At 51.5% G+C, this 25854-nt stretch overlaps 8 protein-coding genes across 8 annotated transcripts; 3 read left to right on the top strand and 5 right to left on the bottom strand.

Moving 5' to 3' along the window:
- Positions 1-2979: 2979 nt before the first annotated feature.
- M406DRAFT_220506 (DNA ligase/mRNA capping enzyme) lies at positions 2980-4011 on the bottom strand (the record flags this gene model as incomplete). Its single annotated transcript, XM_040915566.1, has 1 exon — positions 2980-4011. A coding segment is annotated over one exon (1032 nt), but the record flags the coding sequence as incomplete, so codon positions are not given.
- Positions 4012-5918: 1907 nt separating this feature from the next.
- M406DRAFT_357578 (uncharacterized protein) lies at positions 5919-7352 on the bottom strand. Its single transcript, XM_040923718.1, has 5 exons — positions 7233-7352; positions 6890-7142; positions 6592-6827; positions 6288-6538; positions 5919-6198 (listed from the first exon to the last, which is right to left on the bottom strand). The coding sequence occupies exons 2-5, from the start codon at positions 7089-7091 to the stop codon at positions 6150-6152; spliced, it is 738 nt and encodes a 245-aa protein (XP_040773720.1). The 5' UTR covers positions 7092-7142; positions 7233-7352; the 3' UTR covers positions 5919-6149.
- A 1877-nt stretch (positions 7353-9229) lies between these two features.
- On the bottom strand, positions 9230-9958 carry M406DRAFT_357577 (uncharacterized protein). Its single transcript, XM_040923717.1, has one exon. The coding sequence runs from the start codon at positions 9569-9571 to the stop codon at positions 9305-9307; it is 267 nt and encodes an 88-aa protein (XP_040773719.1). The 5' UTR covers positions 9572-9958; the 3' UTR covers positions 9230-9304.
- Positions 9959-11037: 1079 nt separating this feature from the next.
- M406DRAFT_294484 (NAD(P)-binding protein) lies at positions 11038-12553 on the top strand. The gene is made up of 3 exons (XM_040919144.1): positions 11038-11188; positions 11254-11706; positions 11868-12553. The coding sequence occupies exons 1-3, from the start codon at positions 11044-11046 to the stop codon at positions 12341-12343; spliced, it is 1074 nt and encodes a 357-aa protein (XP_040773718.1). The 5' UTR covers positions 11038-11043; the 3' UTR covers positions 12344-12553.
- A 535-nt stretch (positions 12554-13088) lies between these two features.
- M406DRAFT_294481 (TPT-domain-containing protein) lies at positions 13089-15059 on the bottom strand (the record flags this gene model as incomplete). Its single annotated transcript, XM_040919143.1, has 7 exons — positions 14689-15059; positions 14531-14598; positions 14221-14338; positions 14018-14141; positions 13826-13976; positions 13495-13751; positions 13089-13430 (listed from the first exon to the last, which is right to left on the bottom strand). Exons 1-7 carry the CDS (start codon positions 14817-14819, stop codon positions 13089-13091), a joined length of 1191 nt encoding a protein of 396 aa, XP_040773717.1. The 5' UTR covers positions 14820-15059.
- Positions 15060-17005: 1946 nt separating this feature from the next.
- On the bottom strand, positions 17006-17674 carry M406DRAFT_18111 (uncharacterized protein; the record flags this gene model as incomplete). Its single annotated transcript, XM_040915423.1, has 2 exons — positions 17006-17159; positions 17247-17674. Coding segments are annotated over 2 exons (582 nt in total), but the record flags the coding sequence as incomplete, so codon positions are not given.
- Positions 17675-19719: 2045 nt separating this feature from the next.
- Positions 19720-21663, top strand: M406DRAFT_347642 (putative GMC oxidoreductase; the record flags this gene model as incomplete). The annotated part of the gene is made up of 2 exons (XM_040922315.1): positions 19720-19734; positions 19804-21663. The coding sequence occupies 2 exons, from the start codon at positions 19720-19722 to the stop codon at positions 21610-21612; spliced, it is 1824 nt and encodes a 607-aa protein (XP_040773715.1). The 3' UTR covers positions 21613-21663.
- Positions 21664-23466: 1803 nt separating this feature from the next.
- Positions 23467-25106, top strand: M406DRAFT_357576 (uncharacterized protein). Its single transcript, XM_040923716.1, has 3 exons — positions 23467-24213; positions 24303-24521; positions 24648-25106. Exons 1-3 carry the CDS (start codon positions 23837-23839, stop codon positions 24979-24981), a joined length of 930 nt encoding a protein of 309 aa, XP_040773714.1. The 5' UTR covers positions 23467-23836; the 3' UTR covers positions 24982-25106.
- The last annotated feature ends 748 nt before the right edge of the window (positions 25107-25854 follow it).

Below are 25854 nucleotides of genomic sequence, written 5' to 3'. Positions count from 1 at the left end.
ATCCAAACTTCGGCATCCGAAGGAGCTTTTCTTGCTCCACACACTACAGCACCACCCCCTCCCCAGGGTTACTTGCATGGTGGGTCTGGACCCCACCCACGTGCCCACTCATCCATCCGAACCGTGGTATGCTGGGGGTTCGGTTCCGGGAAAGGAAGGGCTAGGGCATCAACCAGGCAGAGAGGAGAAGAGGGGAGGGCCCAGGGAGGGGGGCTAGGCCAGAACAACATGTTTCCTGGTTTCTTTTTACTGTAGTATCTTTTTTTCTCTTTCATTGCTGGACTATCAACACGCCATGATCACCATCGGGGTAATGGATGAGTGGATGTGATGCACCCTTGCGAACAAGAAAGTAAGAAGAGGCGCCCATTCTTTTGACGTCACGCACCCAACCGATGAGTTAGACCCGACCCAAGAGACATGAGGGCGTTTTCCTAGTCGGTCGCCGCCGGTGTATTGGATGACTTGGAGGTAACCACCAGCCCAACCCAACCCAGCTGGGCGGGCCGCCGTTGCACGAGTGGGCTGATCTCTGCTGACTTGGTCTACCAAGTATTCAAACAGGGCGCCCTGGCAGTTAGTCGCGCTTCATGGGCGTCCAATTGTACCCCCCAGCAAACCAACCCAGGGGAGGCCTGCATTTGTCCGCCTAGCACGCAACAAGCTTTGCAAAGCTTTACACTATACCACAGTAAATAGGACAGAATGATGTGTCGTTTTGTCAATCTCTCATTTACGCTCAAGACCCTGCGTACAGTAATTTCATTTCACAAAGGCTGGTCGTTTCAGAGCTTCGATACACACCCCGTCGCTGAATATCAAAGGTAAATTAGTTAATTATGCCGACCGAAGCGTAGATGCGCCACGGAGAAATTTCCCAAGGCTTTCCCGTGGGGTTTTAGGCCCGTATCATGATGGTGGACTCGTCGTCTTCCCTAGTTTGGCACCTCTTCCAAGTTGGAGAGGGCGAAGGCAGCGAAGGGGGCATGGATGGAGAAAAGGCATGTGCTGCGAAAGAAGGATCTTGATGGCTGCCTGTAGAATTTCGAAGTCAATTGATGTTGATGATGGAAATTAATGATGAATCACCCACGCATGGGCATCTTCCAAGATCTGAGCCATCTGCGAGGTCGATCAGTGCAGGGCGGGAAGGGTTTGGAAGGTGGGAACAGCATCAGCAGCAGCGGGGGAATATTGAAAGGAGACTGCCTAGGTCTAGACCCTTCCCGTCGAACAACAGCCCATTTTGGACCTGCTATGTATATTGATTGACCCGGATATGCAACCTTGGACGATCTATCTGCTGACGGCATGAGATGGGCATCCATACATCCGTGGGGGGCATAGGGAGAGGAGAGAGAGCGTTGTGTGTGTTTCATTATAAGGTAGCAGGTATATTGCACACCATTAGACTCTTGGCCACGTTGTCGACATAACAGCATCAACAAGCAGAAGAAAGGAAGTTGGCACCTACCGCAACCAAGACACACCTCCGTCCGCCCTCAATCTCGTCTGCGTTTCGTAGGGGACATGAGTTGTGTCTCTCCTCCCTCCGTCTCTCTGCATACTCGCACTCACACTTACCACCCGCCCTGCAGCGACGGCGCCGTTCGGGATGTGTGGCTGACGCACATGATTAGGGGGGAGGAAAGAGGGTGCCTCATTCTGAGCCCTATGTACAATACTACTACTACACACACACACCATGCTTTGCTGTAGTAATAAGGGGGCCAGCCTAGTACTTGGAATACTACTGCGTGGACCATCACAACCCACCACGACGGCTCCATCGGCGGGTGGTCCCGGTCATGGAGGGTGGGTGGCATGCATCCATTCAACTTGGGGAAGGGGGGGAGAAAAGATACAAGGAGAAGGAAGGAAGCAAGAAACAACATAGATGCAAGATAGACTGAGAAGCAGAGGACGGCACAAGGCAGGCAGCGTGGGGGGGGGGGGGGGGGGACAAAAGCCCATGGCCTGGACCTGGAACCTGAACCCCATTCCCTCGAGGCTCCGCCTGCAGATCATTTCTCTCTCCCTCTCCTTCTTCTTGGCGTTAGAATCCGCCGGCACGCAGTGGAGGTGAGGGGCGAGAGGGCCGATAGGGGCTTTTCTCGCTTGAGATGACTTGCTGCGCGCGTGTGTGTCTCAGCACTTGGAGGAGGTCTGGAACCATCGGTCTCGGTTTCGGTTTGGTTTTTTTTTCGTCGTCGTCGTCATCGTCGGGAGACTTGGACTGCCGATGCTTGTGTCCGTGGATTCGGCCGTGTCGGACACGGAGGAGCGAAAGGTTCATCGGCGTCCGCCCGGGCATGGGGAAGTGGGTTTTGGCCCGCCGACGGTGTCCGAGGTTGGGTGGAGTAGTGAATTGTGAGGACTTGGGCGCAGAGCTTTGTCTCTCTGAGAGACGGGAAGTCGACTCAAATTGAAATGATCAGTGGGGAGGTGGAAGAAGGCAGACATGAAGCTAGGTAACATAGCGTAATCACTGCGGAGGGTGGCTGTATATCTTGATGATAACCTCATGGAATTACTTTAGGGTCAATAGCAAAGAAGTGGGTGGTCTTAAAGATCTGGCTGTCATCGAGCCAATGAAAAGATGGCCAGCAACTGCAATAGAGTGACTTGAATAAAAGATCTAGACGAATGCAGTATTTGTAGTGGCCTATCCATGCATTTATAATTTGCAAGTCATCTGCAGATTGCACGCCTACACCTCTTCCACAGCACGGCAAGAAATCCTGAGCTTTACTCCTGACCTCATGGAGCGTTGAGATTCAGGCACTGAAAACCTCTGGACGACCCGTCATGAAATGTCGACTTGAATTTCGTCCAGGTTCAGTGCATGTTTTACTCTCCTGGAGTGACAACAGCAGCATGGTGCGTATCTCAGCAGCCAAAAGTATTCTTTGTGGCCTTCAGATCACAATTCTCCGAGTGCGAGTATGATGTACTTCTCAGCTACTCGCCCTGCTCGAGCAGCCATTTGTTGGAAATCACTTTGAAAGTAAAGTCCTTCCGCGAGCTGACGCTCTTGAACACATAACCCTCTCTAGTCTGTCCCCATGTGCCGACCCCCTCAGCCTTGGCCAATATCTCGTTCAGGCTCGCGGCGAAATCTCGCAGCTTGAAGTAACCAAGAACAGGTACGTGTGGGAGTGCCATTCTCTCACAGATGTCCACTACCTCTACAGGCGGTAGGTACTCCTGCTTGTCGATATCGAAGATCTGAAACACAAAAAAATTGTGCTCGGCGCTGTCCGGAAAACGCATGCTATTGCGCTTGATGGCGGGGCCAACAAGCTCGCCCTGGATAGCGACATTCTGGACACCACCAATCCCATGGAGCCTGGTGGGAAGGCCGAGCCGCTTGGCCGCATTCCAGTAGAGATCGTTGCCTCGCTCGTCAAGGCCCTTGTTCGCACTGGCCACGCCAAATCGCACGTCCTGTGTCTCCTGCCCTGGGCCAACGGGCACCGCAGGCAAAGCCTTGTACCATTTCGAGCCGCGCACAACGCTATAGACAGTCATGGAGACACCATCCAGCTTCTCGGTGACCTGGAACACCTCGTTGAGGTATCTGTGTGTGAAGAGGTCGGGTATGTTCTGGACTCGCTCGCTCGCCGGCCGAGGGAAGAATGATGGCGCTGGACCGAGGATCTGGCCCTGCACCTCGAACGGGACCTCCCATTTCTTGACGCCGATTCTGTCCTCAAATGCCATCTCCATCGCCATCTCTGTGCCTTTGCACACCCCATGCTTCTTCTGCAGCCCCTCCAGCACGGCGTTGACCTCAGGCATCGCCCCGACCTGCTGCACGAGACCTTGCGAGAGCTGCTTGCCGAGCATCTGCGACCGAACGTGGTAGCCCTTTTCGCCTCGAAATTCGGTCAGAGTGTCAGACACCTCCCAGCTGAAGCGCCCGTTTGTCGCGGGAATGAAGCTGTCGATCTCAAAGTACAGGACCAGCTGGCCGACCTTGAAGTCGCCACGGTAGACAACGACGGTCCACCCACCGCCGACGGTTGCTACTTCATAGTGGCTCTTGTACCTGGTGCCTCGCGTGGGGTGGATGTGAGTGACTTTGTGCAGGGTTACTAGTTTTCGTGGAGGTGTCATGGTGTTGAGCAGGATATGAGTATGCCGTGGTTCTGGGTTTGAGAGAGGGGAGGGTCGGGGTTTTCTGGGAAATAAGCAAATCGAGATGCCGTTGCCGTAGGTGAGATAGAAGGAGAGAAGGGGACAGTCACCCTAGTCGAACAAAACTTGTGTGACTCAGGATAAACTGAACTTGGTGAGTTCGTTGAGAATATATGTACCGAAAGAAGGTGCGGCCCTTCGAAGAGGTTCCAACAGGTCAATGTTGCCTCGACGATGGTCTTGAACGACCCGGTCTTGGCCAGAAGATACGCATAATAATGGCATGAAAAATAAGAGGGAAATGAAGTAGACAAAGGAAAAATGCTGTGCTGCGAGCCAATGGTGAATCTTATTGAATAAGCATTGCCATTCCTTGCCCGATTCCACCTAATTTGGAAAAACAGCATTCTAGGGCAGAGCATGATGGCCAGGTACGTTCTAGGCAGATCACCCCTACTAGAGGTACTAAAGCTACTGAAATATAGAGAGTCTCTGTGATGAATGGCACGGGTCACTCGGTGTACATCAGCTTCATTGCTGCCTTCATTCAGTTACATTTCATTGACAATCCCCCACCCACATCACCACCTGACCAATAACAGTTTTCATAGTTAGCAGGCTCCTTATATAATGGACTTTTGCTAATGTCTCGCAAGACTTTGAGAGAATCCCGGTTAATGAGTAAGGAATAAGCATGTGAAAGCCAGGTGATGGCGCAGTGACGGCCGCTTCTGAAGGAGCTGGACGGACAGCCATCCGACAATTTGTGACTTGTGACAAGTAGGCAAGTTCAACCACCTGATTTCTTTTCTCTTTTGTCTTCTTCTAGCTTTTATTGGCAGTTAGACCCATTCCTGGCTTGCAAAAACAGCTATTAAAGAAACGGGTGCGGGTGTTATGACCCATCCGACATGCAGGTCACAGGACAGGCCCCGCCAACAAAGAACCGGCAGTTACAGTTTGAAGGATAAACACGCCCAACCAAGATTAGGTAACCTAGGGTTAGGGTTAGTACAGGCCAACCAATCAGAGGAGCTCACCAGTGCTCATCGGGCCTCAGTGAGCATCACCGAGCAATAGTGAGCCACACTGAAGAGCGGGATATATAAGAACACGTTCATTACCATTAGATAGACCACCAGGACATAGCTCTTCAGTCGTCAATCTAAGTATTCATTTGTCACACACTTGAATAGCCCCAAAGGCGAATGATCAGCACTTGCACAGACCACAGTTATATTTCCGTATTCAGTGGATTCTACTTCGACACCGCTCTTGTTAGCATAAACCCTTTGTGTACTTCAGATCTTCGGATATTGCAGTGCATTCATTACAGCGGGGGAGGGGGGCATCTCAATTTTTCCTTTACCAAGTATGAGAATTCTCTTCTCCTTCATGGTTTATTGTGACGTCTTGGCTTTTACAATCATTCATCGTAAGAGTATCTCTTTCTCCTGCCCCTTTCCCCAAGCGAGAAATAAAAGAACCAGACACGCTTCCCTCATCTATCAAAAGCCATTTCTGATACTTTCGCCAGATCTTATCTTCCAAACCCCATAGTAGACGGTCTTCGGGTCAACTCGCTATATCAATCCATGAAACATGTCGTTAAATAATATGCATTATATTGACGATGAAGAGCAGTTGAGATGTTTCTCCGGAACTTTTCCGCCACTCCCCAAAGACAACTATCAAGCCACTCTGACAGAGTTTACTATAGTACTCAAGCCATTTCAAGCTAATTGATCGATACTGAAGCTCCTTTATGTCAATACTATAGTTTTAAAAATGAACTTCTTGGATTAGAATCGAAACAAGCTTGTGTGCGTTCCTTCTAAGTACATATTGTCGGCCAGCCATCTTCTGTGTCCAATTTCAAATATACCTACTGCTACCGTGTTCGCAGTCATCCATCTTCCTTAGAAGCCAGTCGAATCATGGCTTCTCACTACATCGAAATCGTCACCCCAATGTCTCTCTGGGCTGGTGCTGCTGATCATGGTAAGGGTTTAGCTGCTCTTGGAATTCGAGACGAAGACGGTTGAAATTGTTGCGAATCTGGACGTCCATTTTGTAAGTCAGTCATATACTGAATAATTCCTGAGTCTGTGTTTCAGATTTTCCATTCATATCTTGAGAAGACTCACGTTCCGCCGGCTAATATAAGCTCTATCATTTTTGACTTTGTTAGCCGTGATGAAGCCACGAGAAAGCACCCCGTAGATATAATGATGATGACAATTCGTGCCGGTATGCTATCCACAAGGATGCAGACCACGACAGGTGTAAGAAGCAAGAATGTTATGAGGAACAACATTAGGCCTGTCGCAATATTCTTGATCATAGTACCGGAATAGACGTAGACATCCGAGTTGGACGAGACCTCGAAACCGGGACCCTTTCAACTGCGTTAGCTTGTTCCAGGGGGTCAGTTTAGTAAGGGTCTGGTACCTCTCGGAACCCTCTATAGTATTGTATAAGTTGATCTTCCACCCAATCTTCCAGCTGCTTCATGGCTAGATCGCTGGAGGACGTCAGGCTGACCAAGTCGCTCCTTGTGTCGAGGTACGAGGTCTCGTCTTCATTGATGCACCCCGTTCCGTCTAACCAATTTTGAAGGCTCGCGACGTCACGCGGGTTTGCATGGCTGTAGCTCAGCGTTTTTTGGCATCTGTTGAGAAATTCATCTGTGGATAAATCAGTATGATATCACGTTGGAGAGACTGCTGAGAGTAGCTGGCTTACATACCGTATTCGGCCAGGCGCATGTGAATCTGAGCAAGAAGGGTGGTACGAGCGATGTTGCTGTCATTTCGATGCGTCACCAGGACATATGGAGAGACCTCCTTGCGGTCCAGTCGATCAAGCTGCGCCTCGAGAACATCAAGTTCGTCCTGCTTCGAGTCTCGCCCGGAGCCGACGGAAAGACCGGAAGACAAAGAAAGGATCATACGATGAGATGAGAGCAGCGTACTGAGGATACCCTGTAGGGAAGTTCTCAACTATGGTATGTTAGCCAGTGTGCCAGCATGTAGTCGTAGATAAGCTGGGCATACTCTGGGACTGTTTGCTAGTGGGGTTACTGGAGATACCTTGAACGGTGGGAAGCTCGCTGTCCGAGGGGGTATAAAGTCCTCGCCGTGAAATCTTGCCCCTCCATCTGAGCAAGATAGCAATCAGCCTGGCTCCATCCATTTTGCTCGAGTCAAAAGTTGTCTGTATTATGTCGAACAGCGAGAGTTCCGGTTCGAACAAGCACAAATGAAGTATTAGCCAGCAATCGAATTTTTTTTTTTTTCAACAGCGTGGATAAGGCTTAGCCTAGCCATCCGCCAGGAAGCATTGAAAGGCTCCCTAATCAGGTGTCGTCAGTTGTCGCCCGCTTACTATGCAAGGGAAACTGTGCGAGACAAATTTATTTCGAGAAAGGCTAGGCGAAGGTCGCCTATGCTTGCGTCTTAGCTCAAAGTCTAAGTAATTTGTAATATTGGGGGCCTGGATACTTGAATAGTATGAATCGCTTGTTCGTCGGAAGATCTATAAGTATGAGGGCTTACTTACATGCATGGCACTCATTGCATGCACCGCATCGCCGGCCAAGAGGGGGTAGCCTTAAAAGGGATGCTGTTGGACGCTGCAGTCAGGGGCTGATTGCGTCTTTCTCAACATTCATCAACTTTACAAGTGCCTCGTGCCTTCATCACCAAAGAACAGAATCTTGCCTTTCCAACCAAGACACAAAATGTCGGACTCGGAACGGCAAGTCCATCTTACTGCCCTCTTGCACGGTGTCTAATGCTAACACTCCAGGTTTTCTTCCCAGCCGCCAGCAGCCGATTGTCACGCATAGTGACTCCGAATCGGATGAGCCTCAACGTGGCCAAGTTCGGAAACCTGCATATGTGTGTTTTGTTTCGTAATTGAGGTTGAACACGATGTGATGTGCTGACGAACAGAATTCAAGATACCAGAGTTCAAGCGCGGGCAGTTTGTGCATATCCTAGCACCCGGATACTCTTCTTCGGATGGGCCCTACAGGATTCGTGATGTACTGCTGGATCAAAAGAAATTCAGACTACATGATGAGCAGGGCAATGTGGTTGAGGATGGACGGGCATTCGAGGCTAAGGAATTGAGGAGGGCGAAGCCAAAAGACCGCACATAAAGTAAAGACCAGCTCCGATGATAAATCGCCTCGGCAAGAAGTTACGTATGCCGATGCGGTGCACATGTCTGATGCAGGTAGTCTTCAAAGGCTGCCAACATATGACCAGACCAGGCCAGTGCATAATTCCCCACCATTTGTAGGCGTAGAAGTTTGAACGTAGACCCGACTCGTAGTATTGGGAAACTCCTGGCCTCTACACCACCTCTTCGTCTGTGACCATCAGTAGCTGGGGCTGACTGAGGACCAACGTGCACAATTTCAAGCTTAGCGTTTGTATTTTGGCCAATGAAACGGGGGGTCAGATTTCCATCTTGCTACACAGAAGCTTCTTGCAGCGGCGGTATTCGTGGCTACTTTGTATTGGTCCATGCTTGTACTTTTGCACTCCTTGAAATGTTTTCAATCTTCTATTCTTCAGCCTTAACGATGCCGCCTGTGGTCTGGCCAGCAGTACTGACAAGCTTGGCTCGACCTCCGCATAAACGCATGCATGAAATGTGATATTGCCCCCCCCCCCCCCCAAATAGCCTATCGACTTCGACTTCGCCCTACCTGCATACTAAGCGAGGGGTTACACTGATAGCCTCACTTTCAACTTGGGACAACATAATAGCGTGTGATCGAGCAAAATGTTATTAGGAGGTGACAAGGGTCAGAGCCTTATGGCACGAGTTGTACTCTTTAGGTATAGCCTTATGTAGGAAAATGCAACAAGGAACTAAGTTTCAGCGTGACGTCGGGATCAGTATCGAGAGGTTTCTCGGGGAAGGGTCTGTTGAGGATATAGAGCGAGCCATCAGTTTATGTGAGCTGACTGACATGGAACGGCCCGAGAGCCGGTTGGTCGCATATCTCGTGGAGCAGGAATCTGGACTGGCCGGCTTTGAAGGTGCTTTTAGTAGCATTACCAGAGTCGCTAAAGAGCTTTACGAAATCCCTCACTCTGCCGAAGATGTCAGTTGACGAAGGAATCGTGCATACAACTATGCAACAGCCCTAGAATATGACTACTGGCGAAATGAACTTCCCGAAGACCTCTACAGGTCGACCTCGCTCAGCGAAGACGCAGTGGCTGCCTCGCCACAAGCTGTATCCATTATCGACGAGCCCAGAGGCACTGTCCTGCAAAGTACTGGCCAAGATTTCCATACTTTCAACATCCTGGTGGTCAGGTCTGACGAGCGCTTTCAATTGACTGGATCCCTCGGCGACGTGGACCGTTCCATCGATATCTTGAAAAAGCTGCTTCAGGCTGTACCACATGAGGGCTGGAAAGACAGCCGAGCGCAGTGGCTAAGCAACCTCGCTGCTAGCCTACATAGATGCTACGAGCAGGAGGAGAGCGTCTTTCTCGCCGCGGTCTAGACCGATGTATCACCATGTCCCGACAAGCTCTGGTTCATGAGTCTCAGAAGGCGTCGATACTGTGTGCTCTTGCGAATCCGCTTGGTCGACGAGCAGAAGACAAGGAAAATATCGACGACATTAACGAAGCTATGTGCCTACTTCGTGAAGCACATCCATTCACCACCATGGACGACATAGAGATTGGCGTTAACCTGGGGTGCCATCTTTTCTGGATGGGATCGGGTGGATGTCTTGAGCCTGAAGAACGTAACACTTGAGCACTTGGAGAGTCAGTCCGAAGAACGGAAGTGCCCCGGTACTCTGGAGTCACCATTCCATCTCCCAAGCGGCCCTGTATCAGCTATGTATAAACTCAGAGGCCACCAGAAGGGTTTATTGCTACTCAGAATTGACAGCAAGCGGGCTGAGGATGGCGAAGGGTACAATCTGTCCTACGACAATCATCACGAATAACACAATCGAGGCATCCTATTTTGAAACAGTCTTTGGGCATCTATCTTCCTCTCACGGGAGGGTCAGTGTGGCAAGTCGGTGGAGGTTAGTGGTTCCCCTCCATGGGCCTGTTCCTTGCCCTTCTCCTCGGAGCCAGGTTGCAGGAAATCGTCGATGGTGGCTTGTGCATTGTGTGATCGGGATTTGATGACAATGATGGTGATATAGGTCAAATTTCTGTCTTCTTGTCGTACACGGAGCTTATTGTAGTGGCTCTTTGTTCGCCAGGTGTCATGGCCATCATCGTCTCAAAATCTTCAACCACTTAGCCGAGGGAATATCACTACCAAATTTCTATCCGCAGGCGAAGTGAAATGTTGAGCCTTTAATCGAAGGCTACTATCTTCAGGCTTTTGTATAAATGGTGAGTTATGTGTTTCATTTTACAGCCCGTGTGACCAGCAAATGGATTGGAGCACAGTATAAACACTAACCCAGTAATATAATTCAGTAATACTCATGAGCCGTGAGCATCACCCAGCACGAAGCTCATCCTCGTCGATCTAAGTCCCGCAGTCATCTTCCCGCTCTGCACTCAAGCCCAGAGGAGACCATCCAGGATCCACCATCATAATAAGGATCCACCGCCTTAGACATATGAGGTCACCAATATGTCAGGGCTCTCTACCAAAACTAATGGCATAACAAGTATCCACCCTCCGGCGACGAGGGAGGAGCTTTGTTTTTTTATTATTCTTCATTGGATGTGAATCTCTAGAGATCTCGAGGGCTAACGGTGCCATGTTATCAGCGTAGCATTGATAGGTAAAGAGAACTTAGTCGCCCGGCAAATTCTGTGTACGCAGCAACTTCGTATTATAATCTCCTGCGCCTTATCAATCATCACAGGCAGTGCAAGCATTCAAAATCCAGACATGGCTGAGGTCAATCGCCAGTGGCGGACGCGCCAGGATGGCCTCGAAAAGATCTTCCAGACATCTTGTTCAGTGCCCGTACCAGGCGATGGCGAGGTGCTCGTCCGCATCAAGGCCGTCTCACTAAACTATCGCGACACAGAAGGTTAGCCAACAAACACTCCCACACTCCCTCTCTTTCACAATCCATCCTCCTGACATTCCTCAAAGTGGCCATGGGTCTTTACAATCACCACAAGACTCTCGACGGCGGCTCCAACAATTCTCTTGTGCTGTGCTCCGATATGTGCGGTGAAGTCACGGCCACCGGGCCCGGCATTTCGTCCTGGAAGACCGGAGACCGCGTCATGGGTACCTTTTGCCAGGCACACCTGACAGGCCAGATCAGAGAACACCATATGGCCTCCGGCCTGGGCCTGCCACAGGACGGCGTGCTCCAGGACTACCGTGTCTTCCCCGAGACAGGCCTGATTGGGACGCCCGATTATCTCACTGATGAGGAGGCTGCCTGTCTTCCTGTGGCTGGCGTGACGGCTTGGATGGCAATCAATGGCATGCGACCTCTGGGCCAGGCTGGCGGGGAGGGTGAAGTCGTGTTGGTTCAGGGCACTGGCGGTGTCAGTATCAGTGGCATGCAAATTGCCAAGGCCAGCGGAGCCACGAGTATGTGACCTCAGTTTCTCTCTCTCTCTCTCTCTCTCTCTCTCTCTCTCTCTCTCTCTCTCTCTCTCTCTCACACACACACACACACACACTCACCCGTTTCCCTCCTCTCAACACCCTCTGCTAGAATTTTCAACGACTAAATGATGAATACGAAAAAGCCATCGTCACCTCGTCCTCAGACGAAAAGCTCGCGCGAGCCAAAGACCTGGGCGCAGACCACCTCATCAACTACCAAGCCAGCCCAGACTGGGACGAACAAGTCATGCGCCTCACAGCCGGCCGAGGCGCAGACATCATCTTCGAGGTCGGAGGCGCCCGCACCCTGCGCAAGTCCTTCGACTGCGTCACCTTTGGCGGCGTCATCAACAGCATCGGCTACGTGAGCGGGAAACAGGACGACCCGGCCGGCGATCTCACCAATCTCAACGTGCTCGCCCTCAGGAGGACCGTGACGCTGAGGGGCATCATCAACGGGCCGCGGGACCGGTTTGAGGAGATGTGTGGGTTTTACGCCCGGCACCAGATCAGGCCTGTTGTCGATCGCGTCTTTGTGTTTGACCAGGCTGTGGAGGCCCTCAAGTTCCTGTATGATGGGTCGCACTTCGGGAAGGTAGTTGTGAGGGTTGCTGAGTAGGAGGATCTGTATTGGAAGGTGTTGTTTGGGGGAGGGAAGAGGCTCATGGCCAAAAATGATGTGGATTTTCTGCGCGTCGAAGACTGTCGACAGCTGCCAAGTGCTCACAGAGCTTAAAAATCTCATGGGAGAAGCTGATTCATATAACTGAGGGACATCAAAACCTTGATTATATGGAAAGTCAAAGCCCAGCTGCTCTGAACACCCCTCATGATCACAACCAAGTGTCCTCAACAAGGATTCTGATGTAGAAAATGATAAGACGGAGCTCAAGTGCTGTTTATTTCCAGATGAAACCAGTTTTCCTTCCTAATCGGGGCAACATTATTGCTATACAAGTCATAATTTACAGCCGACCTGACCCTATACTTCCTGACAGGTTGGAAGTACCTTGTGCTGCGCGTTTCAGATACGGCAATCTAGAACCATTTGTATCGAATATCCCGAGAGCACCAGAAATCGCTCGACCTTTTTTGCATGATCGTACACACCTTTCCCAAAAGGAGACCTTTAAGGCTCTCCAACCAATCTATGTACACCTCCTCACAGAAGGCAAGTTTCTATAACACAGATCCGTGAGCAGCCTTATTTCCTTTGCTGCATATGCTCGAAGTTCCGCTCCAACCCAATTTGCCGTGCCAGATTCATTTCTCATTTTGCTCCCATTGGGTCCTATCAAAACGCCGAACCTGTATGAAACGACCAATAATTTTGGATTCGTCGCCCCAGAAGTCGGGCTACAGGTCTAGCCCGATGGCGTGGTGATGACAGGCGGCATGTGCAGGCTGGGCCAGAACAGGTACGCCCCAAACAGAATACCACCAAAGACCAAGAAACCGACTGCGCCCTTTGCTCGCGCAGGGTGGTTCTGGCGCATGGTGCCGAGCTGGAGGCGGGCATCTGTGAATGCGGATTGCATCTTCTCGGCGCCAAGCTTGTAGTAGCAGAGGCCCGCAAGGGCGATCGAGTATCCAAAGTACTGCTGGAGGGTGACGGGGTCGTGGAAGATGATGAGGGAGGCGCAGACGAGGAGGATATCCTTGAGGATGCCGGACATTGTGAGGACGACGGCAGAAGTCTTGCCAATCTGTAGAGTAGACATTTAGCGAGACAATTCTAGTGCGACACCAAGTACGGGTCTTGCAACGCACCAGGAAGACGACGGATACGTTCAGCAGGAACGCAACGAAGGCATTTGTGATGAGCGTGAACAGACCAACACCGTAGATATCGGCCATGGACATGCGTGGCGCCTCAACAAACATGGTCACAACACCATTGATGAGGGCACAGGCGGGAGCGTAGTAGTACAGGGAGACGAGAGGGTCCATCTTGAACTCGGCAGAGCTCAGCATGCGCTGGATCATGACGAGCCGGAGGGCTTCAAAGACGATACCGCTGCACTGGTCTGTTTTCGCCACGTCAGCTCAGTCCTCGCAAGCTCACAAGCAAGCAAATCCGTTCCGGCAGTCCAACACCTACAAATGAAGCCAACGAGGTCGAACTTGATCTCCCCGAAAGAGGCGATGACCACTCCGAGCACGATGATGCCAACATTGCCGAGAACCTTCAGGTTAGGCGGGGCGATTCCGAAGGCCCAGGTCGCGAAGAGGGTAACAACCGCATTGGTGGCCTGTGTCCAGCTTGTCAGACAATGTCGATCTCCACAACTACGAATGCGATAAGGATTTGACCTGCCTTGAGCATCTGAATGAACGAGACCGAGAGATAGAGGTATGCCACGTTTCCGCAGATCAGACTCAAGCTGAACATGATACCGATAGGAACAATGGCGCGCCTGTTTTGCGATATGCTCGTCAGTATGGTCCACCTGCCTGCTACCGTCCTTTGACAAGCTGGACTTTGCCACCACTCACATGTAAGTCTGGGTGGTCATGGGCACCTTGTGTCTTGAGTCGAGCGTGGAGGTGAACCTAGCCATGAACTGGGTCATGGCCGTGGCGAAAAACATGTGCCATGTTGTGAGGAAGAGGGCTGTGCGTCTGACGGTCAGTCGAGGAACAATGGGTCGGGCTGGCGAGCCAACTATCGGGGAAATGAGGTCTTACGGAAGTCTGTTTTTAAAGGTATCGCATGTCAGCAACTGTATATACTTATGTGGGACGGAGCAGAGAAGGGACATAGGCAGAGACAGGTGTCTCGATAGAGCTGTAGGAGCTTCCTTACTGAACTTTGCGGTCGCAAGGACCCATTTATTGAAGATAATGACACCAGAGGAACAGGCAATCCAGACTCTGCGTCGTGAAGGTTAGTATTCCATACGTAACTGAAGAGCCCTCGTGTAGTCTAGCCCTCGAATGGTGGATGGTCAGAGGGGAACGCACCCAATGTAGACGGCTGGATGGAGGCCGTTGGAAGCTGGTGCTGGAGGGGCAGAGTCCTGTCTGAGGACACCGCCCTCGAGCTTCCTGTCCTCCTCACCAGAGTCGCGCTGGTTCTCTTTCGTTGCAGACATCGTGGCTGCTTGCTTGTGCTGCTGCTGCTGCTGCCGCCGTCGCGGGTCCGCTCGTAGTTCGTGGTCTTCGAGGGGGAGGGTTTAGTGGGCGCGGTTGGCGGTTGCACGTATCGGGATAGTCGAGAATTCCAGTGGACAATCGAGGTTTGAGGAAAGACAAACAATGATGTTTTAAGGTTTGTGGGGATGGCAGGCGACTCGGCCGAATGACACGTCGAGGGACTGCTCGAGAAGACGGAGAAGTTGAATGGCGAGGTAGAGATCCCAGCTGGAAATAGGAGACAGTAGAGTTGAGGTGGCAGGCTCAGCTTGTACACAGATAGAGGAATCTAACCCAGACGCACGTCATCAACCAACATCAGCGACACGGACACAAAAAAAAAAAAAAAAAAGGGCAAAAAGCGGATGTTGGTCTTGCCGTGTGTGGCCTATGGGCCTCTGCAAGCCTGAAGCACCTGAAGAGACGGGGTTTGAGATAGTGCTAAAATTACTAGCAATCAAAACACGACAAGGGGCTTGACAAGATTGAACCCCACTAACAATCCCGCTTCCCGCTTGGTTTGGGCCTTTCAGGGCCTGAAGATGAGCCTCTAATCCGCCCAACAACACCCTGAGCGCACCTCTCCATCCCCTAACCCACCCCTTAAATCGTGTACCACAGTAGGCGATCCTAACAAATGTCAAGAGGGCAGTGAAAGTGACACCGGCTGCACGGGAAGGGGGAGGGGGGGTGACTAGTGCTAAGAGCGGCTAGGCCACTGGGATAGCCCACGTCCACGTGGAGATATAATTGGCGACAATACAGAGACATACTCCACTGCCTCCTAACAGCAACATCCACCTTCTAAAGTAGAGTGCCAGGTTGATCAAGTACAGCGCTGACCCACCCGCCAAAATCAAGATCAACAAGACAAAAATCAACCATCTTTCGTCCTTGCTTTTGGCAATCCCACAACGTCAAGTCTTTCCACAAAAAAAGGAACCACCGGATCGACCCACTGCAAGTACCAAGCTGAACAACATTAGAGTTTTTCTTCCTCGTCTACTTGAATCTGGCAAACACAGCACGGGAGGATGACCTTCCTTGGCACTGACAGACCGGGGGTTCGAGAGCGCTGCCGCTTTTCATTGCAATGTTGCCCCCCCCCCCCTTGTTTGCCACAGCCTCGACACAACCTTGTGGGAGAGGTATAACGTATGCCGTCTATTGTGCTGATTGGTTCCAAGGCAAAGACATATGTAGGGGCCAACACGCCTGTCACTCGTACCATGATGACTCGATCCCCAGTTCAAGACGGAGACGACGATAGTACTTTGTTATGAACAAAGTTATGCTGAATCTTCACCGCAAGAACAAGCATCAGGATTGACAGGTCAAGAATGCATTTCATTGCTTCATTACTCCTTACTCATGTAGCTGTAGGACCTGCCCGCGGCATTAAATACTCTCGGGCTCCCACCAAGGTTGAACTCCTCGCTTGTTCAGTCAGTGACATATTCTCCTGTTCACCATCTTGCCCTGGGCGTGACCAAGTGGTCTCTGCACCACCTACGCCGCTGCGATCGTGAGCGCTATTGAGAGGCGGCTGGTCGATGGTCGACGAACAAGCAGTCCAGGTATTGACACTTCGCCCTTTGGTGAGAAAGAAACGTGTTTGGAGGCGCTGGTAAATGACCATCGGGGCCCATTTTTCCCATCTTGCATCGGTGGACGACTTTGCCGTATGCATCTTTGGAATCCTTGGTGATGTGATGAGGGAAGCCATCCCCGCTCTCCTTGAGAAGAAAGAACCAAATGAAAACTCCAAGACTCCTCTTTCCCGTCCTCCTTGATTTCTTTTTTCTTTTCTTTTCTTTTCTTCTTCTTTCTTTCTTGTCCCCCTCGATTTCTTCTTTCCTTATTCTCCTCTCTTATCATCACCACTCCAGATACGAGTCGAGTGCCGAATGTTTCCTGGATGGGAAAACTTCCCAGTGTCGGTAAAGGAGTCAGGCCTGGGCGAGTCACCTTCCTTGAGCGAATCTCTCGAGCTCGGGTTCTCCAGCACAGACGCGAGCATGTACTGCTCGCTCGGCGCCGTCCCGACCGACCCAGGCCCTCGCTTGACATTCTTGATCATCGAGTCTCGCACGGCAAGTGACCTCCGAGCAGAGTTGCTCTGCCGGTCGCCGTGCAGAGCCATCCGGAACAGCGGCCGCAGGGTGGGCAGGCATGCACACACGATGCCTAGCGACTGCTCGACAGAAGACCACGTGGCCGTGTCGATGGTCGTGTAGGTTGGGTCGGACTGTTTGGAAGTCCTGAAGGCGAGAATTCGAAGGATGGAAGTGACGCAGACGCTTGTGGGTTGTTAGCATCACCTTGGTCAGAACGCTTTGGCCGAAGAGGTGCGAAAGAAGAAAGAAGAAGAAGAAAAAAATACTCACAACGAGCCCAGGAGAAACATGCCCGTCACGGCCAACTTCTGCCGCAGTTCCAGATCCAGTCTCCAGACCATAGGGAGCGGAAGAATGAGCACCGTGATATCCAGCAGCATGTTGGTGATACCATTGGCGCGGAAGAAGTTGACTTCGTTAAAGCAGCGTCCGGCCTGGGCCTTGTTCCAGAAATATGACACCGGCTGGCACCCGGCGATGGAGAGGACGACGCATACGATGAAGTAGCTAACGACAAGGACGCCGACGACGTAGATGGCGATGGTGAACCTCCGGGAGATGCCAAAGATGCGGTAGTACAGACACAGCAGGGCGCACTTGGTGAGCACTGCATTGAGGAAGTAGACCTCCTGGACGGCGAGGAAGGACATCTGAAACTTGGAGACGGTCTCGGCTGGGAGGCCGGCGGCGTGTTGACCGTAGCTCAGGTTGCACACCTGGTAGAACCGTATGGCAGCCATTGCCCAGTTGACACACTTCATTCATGGTTAGTTCCCAATCGATTGCGTGCCGCTGAAGTAGTTGTTTTTCTTTCTGTGCCGACTCACCAGAGATGCCAACACCAACCAGTCATCCATGCCCAGGCCCGGTGCGGATGGGCCATGGGTCTGCGCGAGGAACCGTGCCGCAACCAAAAAGGTTGCTGGCACGATGGTGACGATCACGCCGACCCATATGTGCCAGGCAATATCTTCGGCCATGGCGGGTTCGCAAGGTGCTGGGCTGCCTGGCTGGGGACGAGACGTGCGTGTGATAGGCCCCAATGACCTTCTGGCTCGCAAAACCCGTGACCTCGAGATTTGCTGTGTATTATTAAAGTGAGTGGTGGACCGGCCGTGATCTATGTATGAAAAGAACGAGAAAGAGAGGGAGAGAGGCCTGTGGAACATTCCAGGTAGCCCATGAAAACGGGCTGGGGCGAGGGAGGGAAATGATGATATTATCTATCCTGGCAGAAAGTATACAGCATACGAAAGGCGACCATCCATGGCAATTTACACATAGCCTCGAGGTTACGACGTCCCATTACCAGGGGGGCTGCTGCTTTATTTCTGGGGGGGTGTGGGAATTGGCTTGACAGCCCAATACGTAAACGGCCGTGTGCCATCATCGGGCCGCAAAAAGCTTCCGTCCCATCTAAGTGCATGATCGATCGCGACTAATGCCGGCAGACAGCAAAACTATGTCATCTTCAGTGTGGGGGTCTCTGTTAAATCGAAGACGCACTTTGGACACACAACCGAGAGCTGAGCTGCTAGGAACAGAAAAATGCAATCTTAATTTTTTATGACAGGAGCAGATAAGGGTCCTGTTCACCGCTGCACAAAGCTTGGGCCTGGGAGTGAGCAAAGCATGAAATCGTGAATCTGAGACATTAATCAGGTGTCTGGAACGTAGAAAACAACATGAATCTAAGGCAGCTTCTGGCGTTGTTAGGTGAAGCAACATGCGGGTCAGGTCAGGCTCCAAAAGTCTCTCAATCTTCAGGGACTTGCGTGCATGAACAAAAAGAAACCCCCCCCCCCCCCCAGAAAGTGCTCAGTCCACGCCCACTACATTTGCTTGAATCTATGGTACCTGACAAGGTTTATGCCGATATTCACCATGTGGAACTCGTCGCCTTTTGTGGACCAGAGGAACGAACTAGCAAAATTTATACCAACCGGGTCCGGTCGATCCTATCCAGAAAGAAAACAGCTCATCATGGGAGCACGCCCGTTCATGTCTTCATCCCCGCAACCTCCTGGTCAAGATGCATGTAACTTGGGTCCCGTTTTTGGTGTCTTCTCCGAAGGCGGAGAAGAAGGAGCATATTCGTGATCCAAATCCCCGACTCATGGCAATAGGGTTTACTACTACCACATGATACAATAGTATGGAAGTATCTTAGTAGTATTCGAGAGATATACTTTGTCGTTTCCTTTTCCCCTGCCTTCGTCGACCCAATGCGTGCCATGCATGCATTTGGAGGTTTGTGGATCTCGTTTTGGTTTCGCAAGGGCTCTGCTCATGTTTCAAAAGCACAACTCGCATCTCTCTAATTTGTAAAGAATATAAAAGGAAGCACAGCCGTCCAGAGATCGCGAGAAGCAGCAGCCAGACTTTCCACGAAATTCCAGTTCCCATGACCCTTTGTATGGTAGCGTCGGTGATTAGAGCCGTGGGGAACTTGGTTACTCCGACACTGCGGCTATCGCAGAGGAGAAAAACAGACCATATGTGCAGGCAAAAAGGACCCCCTCCTTGAGATGAGGACCCATCCCGCTCCACCGCCTCTGGCGATATTTCCGCCACTCGCAGTTCAACTCATGATGATCCAAAGGGTTTGTATAAGTTCTGTGTAAAATCGCGCCTGGGTAAGACCTGATTCGCCCGTTTCTCTCTCGCTCTCAACTCGAGAGTCGCCTGGCCAAGTAAACCTAACTCTTTGAGCCATCACCGATCATCGGCATTTCATCAAAATATGGTGTCGTTCCCGGTGAGATGCTCTTGGGCATCGCTCTTTGTATTATGTCTCTTGAGGGTTTTTTATCCTGTCAGCGCACAGCGCCTCTCTGAGTCGTTCTTTGGTGTGCCAGGGACAAACGCCACATACGACTATGTCATTGTGGGCGGCGGAACGGCCGGGCTGACGCTCGCGACACGGCTTGCAGAGGCCAATGCCAGCGTTGCTGTCGTCGAGGCCGGCGGCTTCTACGAGACGGACAACGGCAACCTCAGCGTTGTGCCTGGCTATGCAACCTACTTCACGGGCAGCGAGCTGAATAACTTCCAGCCATTGATCGACTGGGGCATTGCCACAACGGAACAAGCTGCGCCGATATCACGAAGGCTTCATTATGCCCGCGGAAAGACACTGGGCGGCTCCAGCGCGCGCAATTACTTCCTGTACCAGAGACCAACTATCGACAGCATGCAGAAGTGGGCGGACGAGGTGGACGACGACAGCTTTACCTGGGACAACATGCTTCCCTACTTCAAAAAGTCCGTCAACTACACGGCCTTTTCCAACAGCTCCTACACCAACTCGTCCAACCTGCAGGACCCGGCAGCCTTCTCTCCAAGCGGAGGGCCCGTCCAGGTCTCCTTCAGCAACGCGGTGGATCCCTTTGGAACCTGGGCACGACTTGCTTTTATCAAGGCTGGCATGCCTCAGATTACCGGTCTCAGCAGCGGAAAGCTGATTGGGTCTGCCTACGCTGCCCTGACGGTCGATCCCACCAACGGACAGCGGTCCTCGTCCGAGTCTTCGTTCTTGCACGCAGCCATCGACGCCAAATTGCCTGGCCTGACCGTGTATAAGAACACGTTCGCGACTCAAATCCAATTTGCAAGCAACAGCACCACCCTTGCCACCGGCATCTCTGCCCTCACAGCAGGAACCTTCGGCACGGGCTCTGTCGAATTCACCCTCACTGCCAGGAACGAGGTGATCCTGTCTGCTGGCGCATTCCAGTCTCCCCAGCTTCTGATGGTCTCGGGCATTGGCAACTGTACCGAGCTGGGCGAGTTTGGCATCGAGTGCCGTCGCAACCTGCCAGGCGTGGGCAACAATCTCTGGGACCATCCCATCTTTGGCTCTGCTCGTCGAGTCAATGTCCAGACGGGGTCTGCCTCAGTCAACAACCCGAGCCTCGCAGCTACACTCGTGGCCGAGTACCTCAGCACAGCCGGCGGACCGCTCAGCATCTTTGGTCCAGGCTACTACGGATGGGAGAAACTACCCGAGCCGTACCGCAGCAACCTCACCAACAGCACCCGCGCGGCCCTCGACGCAGCCTTCCCGTCCGACTGGCCCGAGATCGAGTGGCTCCCCGTCGCAGCCTACAACGGCGACAACGAGAACAAGCAGACTGCCGATCCTAAGGACGGGCACAACTATGCCACCATCAACGCCTGCCTGGTCGCGCCTCTGTCCCGCGGCACCGTGAAGCTGGCTGGACCCGACATGCTGACCCTGCCCGAGGTCAACCCGGGTTGGCTCTCCAGCCCTGCGGATCTAGACCTGTCAGTGCAGGCCTTTAGGCGCCAGCGTGCCATCTGGGACTCTCTGGCGGAGATGGGCGTTGCCGACACCGAGGAGGCTTATCCTGGTTCGTCTGTGCAAACCGATGACGAAATTAAGGCGTGGATTGGGGAGAGCATGACCACGGTGTACCACGCCAGCGGCACCTGTAAGATGGGCGTGGCCACGGATGCGTCTGCTGTGGTGGACAGCGACGGTCTCGTCTTTGGGTTCGAGAACCTGCGGGTGGTGGATACGAGCGCCATGCCCTTCTTGACTCCTGGCCATCCGCAGAGTGTTGTCTATGCCATGGCTGAAAGGCTGGCCGACGTCATATTAGATCAGAACTGATGGATACCATCTACGATGGATCATGCCTGAATAACACATATCTTATTCTTCATACTTTATTATAACGCCTTGTGCCGAAATCATAGTAGTAAACTATCTTGCTAGAGCCCTATCAATCGAGATGAGAATTTGTCCCTCTATTATCTCCCAGGATGTCTCATAGACGCAAACGCAAGCGAAGGCTGATTCTGCTTGGTCCTCTGGGTGTAGATAGCCCACGGATAGCCCACGATGTTCTTGAGTCTGCCTTACCGATTCCTTAGCAGCGTCGCAGAGCATCGCGGAAATTACCAGTTGGGGTAATCATACCCTTAGTGAGCATCATCAATACATCACTACGACTACAGATACAACACAAGGGCGGTTCGATGTTGCGCTCTGTGATCCTGGTCACATCAAGAATCCTTCTAGACCATATTCTAGCTAAAATGCATGCATCTACCATCAGTACTACCTTATGTAGGGTAACAGGTGGTGGGTAGAGATGGATGTGTAGGAAGCAGGTGGGGGCCAAATTGTCCACCACAGTTCAACCCCATTGGTGCTAGATGTAGTCTATGATGTCGCTGTAGCTACTAAGTACTTAAGGCAGCAATCAGATGACTCTTGGCAAGGAGAGGACTCTTGGCGACCAATTCTCCGTCGGTTCTATCGCTCGTCGTTTCTTTTAATTCTGTGCGCAAACTGAAGCCTGAGAGGGTTACAGTCTGCGGCCCCCAATGCTTCCCAACTATCAAGAAAAGGCTAGTAATATGTCAGTGTTGATGGTCAAAAATATCCTTGGGTATCACAAGTATAAGAGACCCAAATGTTTCAGTGCTCAAACATGTGCTGGGAACCTATTGCTCAGAAGTTTCCAACCTAACTGCCGACCAAAGTCCAGTTCTATAATTACTTCGAAAGAACAATTATTGAAGAGGAGAGTATTTTAGCATCTAAAGCATATAAAATTCTCCGTATCTATTTACTGGCTCAGATCCTTGATACAAGATCATTCAGATGTCTTCCCCTAGCCGTCATGAATCAGTCAGAGAAGCGATCGAGGGCGACCCCAAGCCAGAAAGTCCCGTCCAAGCTCTCATAACCCAGCCTGCAGGTAATACAGACAAGCAGGAGGAAACGATCAGTCCAGTGACACTTCAAAACTCGCAAAGTTCGACGACAAACAGCTTACCGACCAAGGAAACACCCAAAGAAAGTCTCCAAGACGAACATACGAGTGCTCTACATTGGTATACACCCTGGGTAAAGGAACTCGGCTGGTTGGCGTTGAGTATAGCCTGTATCATCGGTCTGTCATCTCTCTCGGATGAATACGTGTTTGAACTTCTTCTCACGCAATAAGGGATAGTGATCGTGGTAGTTCTAAATGCCTATGATGGACGGGCCCTGCCCTCTCTGCCCATGAACATTACTCTAAACACGTTCCTCTCCTTCTTATCGTCTCTCGCCAAAGTTGCTTTCATGGTCCCAGTCGCGGAGTGCATCAGCCAGTCGAAATGGAATTGGTTCCAAAAGCCGCAGCCTCTGAGCGAGTTCCAGGTGTTCGATGATAGTATGACCAGAACCTTTGGCAGCGTCAGACTAGTAAGGCAGTGCAATGTTAGGTACTATTGTGATTCCCTTCAAGTGATTTAGACCTCATTGGAAGACGTGATAGCTAATAGACGTTTGGTGCAGGTCCCTTGCAACTCTCGGTGTCCTCATATCGCTGGCTTCTATCATAACATCTCCTTTGACCCAGCAGATGATCGCCTACCAGTCTCGCCGGACACCATCAATATCTGGGACAGCGATGGTACAAGCAACCCAGATTTTCTACCCCCCGCCTCAAGGCCTTGATTACGACAGCCCTCAGTTTGCGAGTGCCATAGCTCAAGGTATCGGCACAAACTGGTCGACACCGTTCGAGTCCGAAGTACCAAGCTGCTCCACAGGAAACTGCACCTACCCAAAATTTGAATCCCTGGGTATCTGTTCCAAGAGCGGTAACATCACATCCTACGTGGATGCCGGGTTCTTGGCAGAGCCGACTGAGTCCGATATCACCTGGGGCCTTGCAGAGTGGGCCGACTTCTACGCCTTTAATGACGGTGTTCCTGCTATCAATTTGACCATACCTGATGCATACAATTGCTCGCTCGTCACCCAGGTCTCGTACAACTACTTGGCGTGCGCCCTATACCCAAACACGTCCCTGCTCTTCCAACAAGACAGCAACCTCATGCATAGCCGCCTCATCTCATTGGCTGTCCTCTACACAGTACCTCGTGCACCTCCAGAAAGCGGCTTCGCCTCGAACATCACGAGCCTATCGAGCGTGCAATACGAGGCAGCGGAGCTGATCTTTTACCCGTGCATCAATGAGTATGAGGTGCTGGTGGAGTCAGGCAACCCGACCACTACCGTCGTGTCGTCATCCTACGAGGTCGCCGACCCGAGCTCGGACCGCTACGTGAATTTTTCCTGCTATTTTACAGAACAGAACTCTGGTATCTGTGACATGGATACCTACTCATCTGTCCCGTGGGATGTGACTGTGCCGGCACCTATGATGTACTTGAAAGACCCTGCGAGTCCAAATTCGAATACAACGACCTTGTTCGTGAAAACATCCATCCTCCTCCCAAGAAATCACCGTCCCAAAAACTTCCCTTTGGTGTGATTTACTGACGTATCGCCTTCAATAGTGGTATGACTTACGGCACACTAGCTGCGACAGCGGTTGACCTGTTTAACGCGCTGAGCGGCTTCGCAACGTACACGGCCGACGGACTCGCCTACGTTGGCATGGGAGAAGTGCCGACGATCTGGTATAATCTGTTTGGCAACTCTACTGAGGACGCCACCCAGCGCGCCATCATCATGGACGCGTTGATGCAAAATGTCGCGACCAGCATGACAAATGTGTAAGTCTTTGCTGCCTGCAGCCCATGGATTCAATTATTCTCTCCCCACGGCTCTCCTTCAGTCCTCTCTTCATGCACGTCACTAGGGAAAGGCCATCTGCTGAAGTGGACTCTCGCACGTCACAGTATCAGAATGTTTCCGTCCTCAGGAGATGGAATGAATTCATTCACGGTCAATGGGACGGCGACTAGCCCTGAGACCTTTGTTGAGATCCATTGGGGCTGGCTGGCGTTCCTTGCTTCGGAGCTGGTCTTGTCCATCATCTTTGTCATTGGCACCATCATCCACACAGCCAGGCTCGCTGGTAGGGTCCTGAACAGTTCCTCTCTCGCAGCCTTGGCGGCGCTGGATGAGAGCTCTCGGTCTGCTTTAGGTGGCATTGATGATCCGCAGGCCATGAAAAGGAAAGCCGCAGGCATCAGGGTTCAGTTGCTGGGCTCAGAGCTCGTGATGGTCTGAGGGATATGCGCTGTGCTTCTTGATTTATCACTGTACCTATGAACGATCTAGGTGGGCCAAAAGTCTTCAAGTCTTTGAGTGGGAAAAGGTCAGAAAATACTGAATGCTACCGTTTGCACTCTCTCTTTCAGTGCAAAGAATGACTTGTCGCTTTGTGACACATTGTTGTTATTTCTCTCCAACATTGATGCGAATAAATCTAGACATGGTCTGTGAGGGTGCCAGTACGACAAAACTTTCAGGGAGGATAATAGATGTCATGCTACAGAAGCTCTCCACAACACTCTAGAATAAGTTGTACCACGGTACTACCATTCTTTAGGCCAAGGGTGTGGGAACTGCCCGTTTTGAGGTGGAAATCACCAGCGCTCCTAATCATGCGGAAGGGCTATAAATAGAAACTTCGAGAATGTTGGTGTCGTGTGTGCAATATGAGAAAACGCCACAAGTCCGACCGGAAACGTATCTGTCTTCAAAACTCACCGTGACATGTCTTGGCAAAGGTCTGAAGATCTGGCGGACAGAGCTTCGTTTAGGATAAACCCGTCGCCAGGAAGAAGGATAGCCAATGGTTTTTCTCTCGAAAATGGATTTTCAAGGAGGTGTGTGACAAGTGTCGAGTCAGTCGTGAAGGTGTTTCGGATCGGTTTGGGGGGCATCTCTTTTGCTGGGGTGCCCAATGTCTGCATGCCGCAGGTCGTGGATCAATGCATGGGCAAGGGTCTACCGTCTCAACGACATGCAACGGATATATAGAGTTTAAATGGTACTCTGGTCATGTTCGTCTCAGTGTTGTTCCTCAGACTTTTCTGTTCTTGATACTCCAACCTCACTTCATTCTTAAGCTGTACTTGGCTGGAAACATTCGCTTGA

The sequence above is a fragment of the Cryphonectria parasitica genome, assembly GCF_011745365.1.
Source record: "Cryphonectria parasitica EP155 unplaced genomic scaffold M406scaffold_7, whole genome shotgun sequence".
Classification (NCBI taxonomy): Eukaryota; Fungi; Ascomycota; class Sordariomycetes; order Diaporthales; family Cryphonectriaceae; genus Cryphonectria; species Cryphonectria parasitica.
The sequence above is the reverse complement of the archived record's forward strand: the minus strand, read 5'-3'. Positions and strand labels throughout refer to the sequence as shown.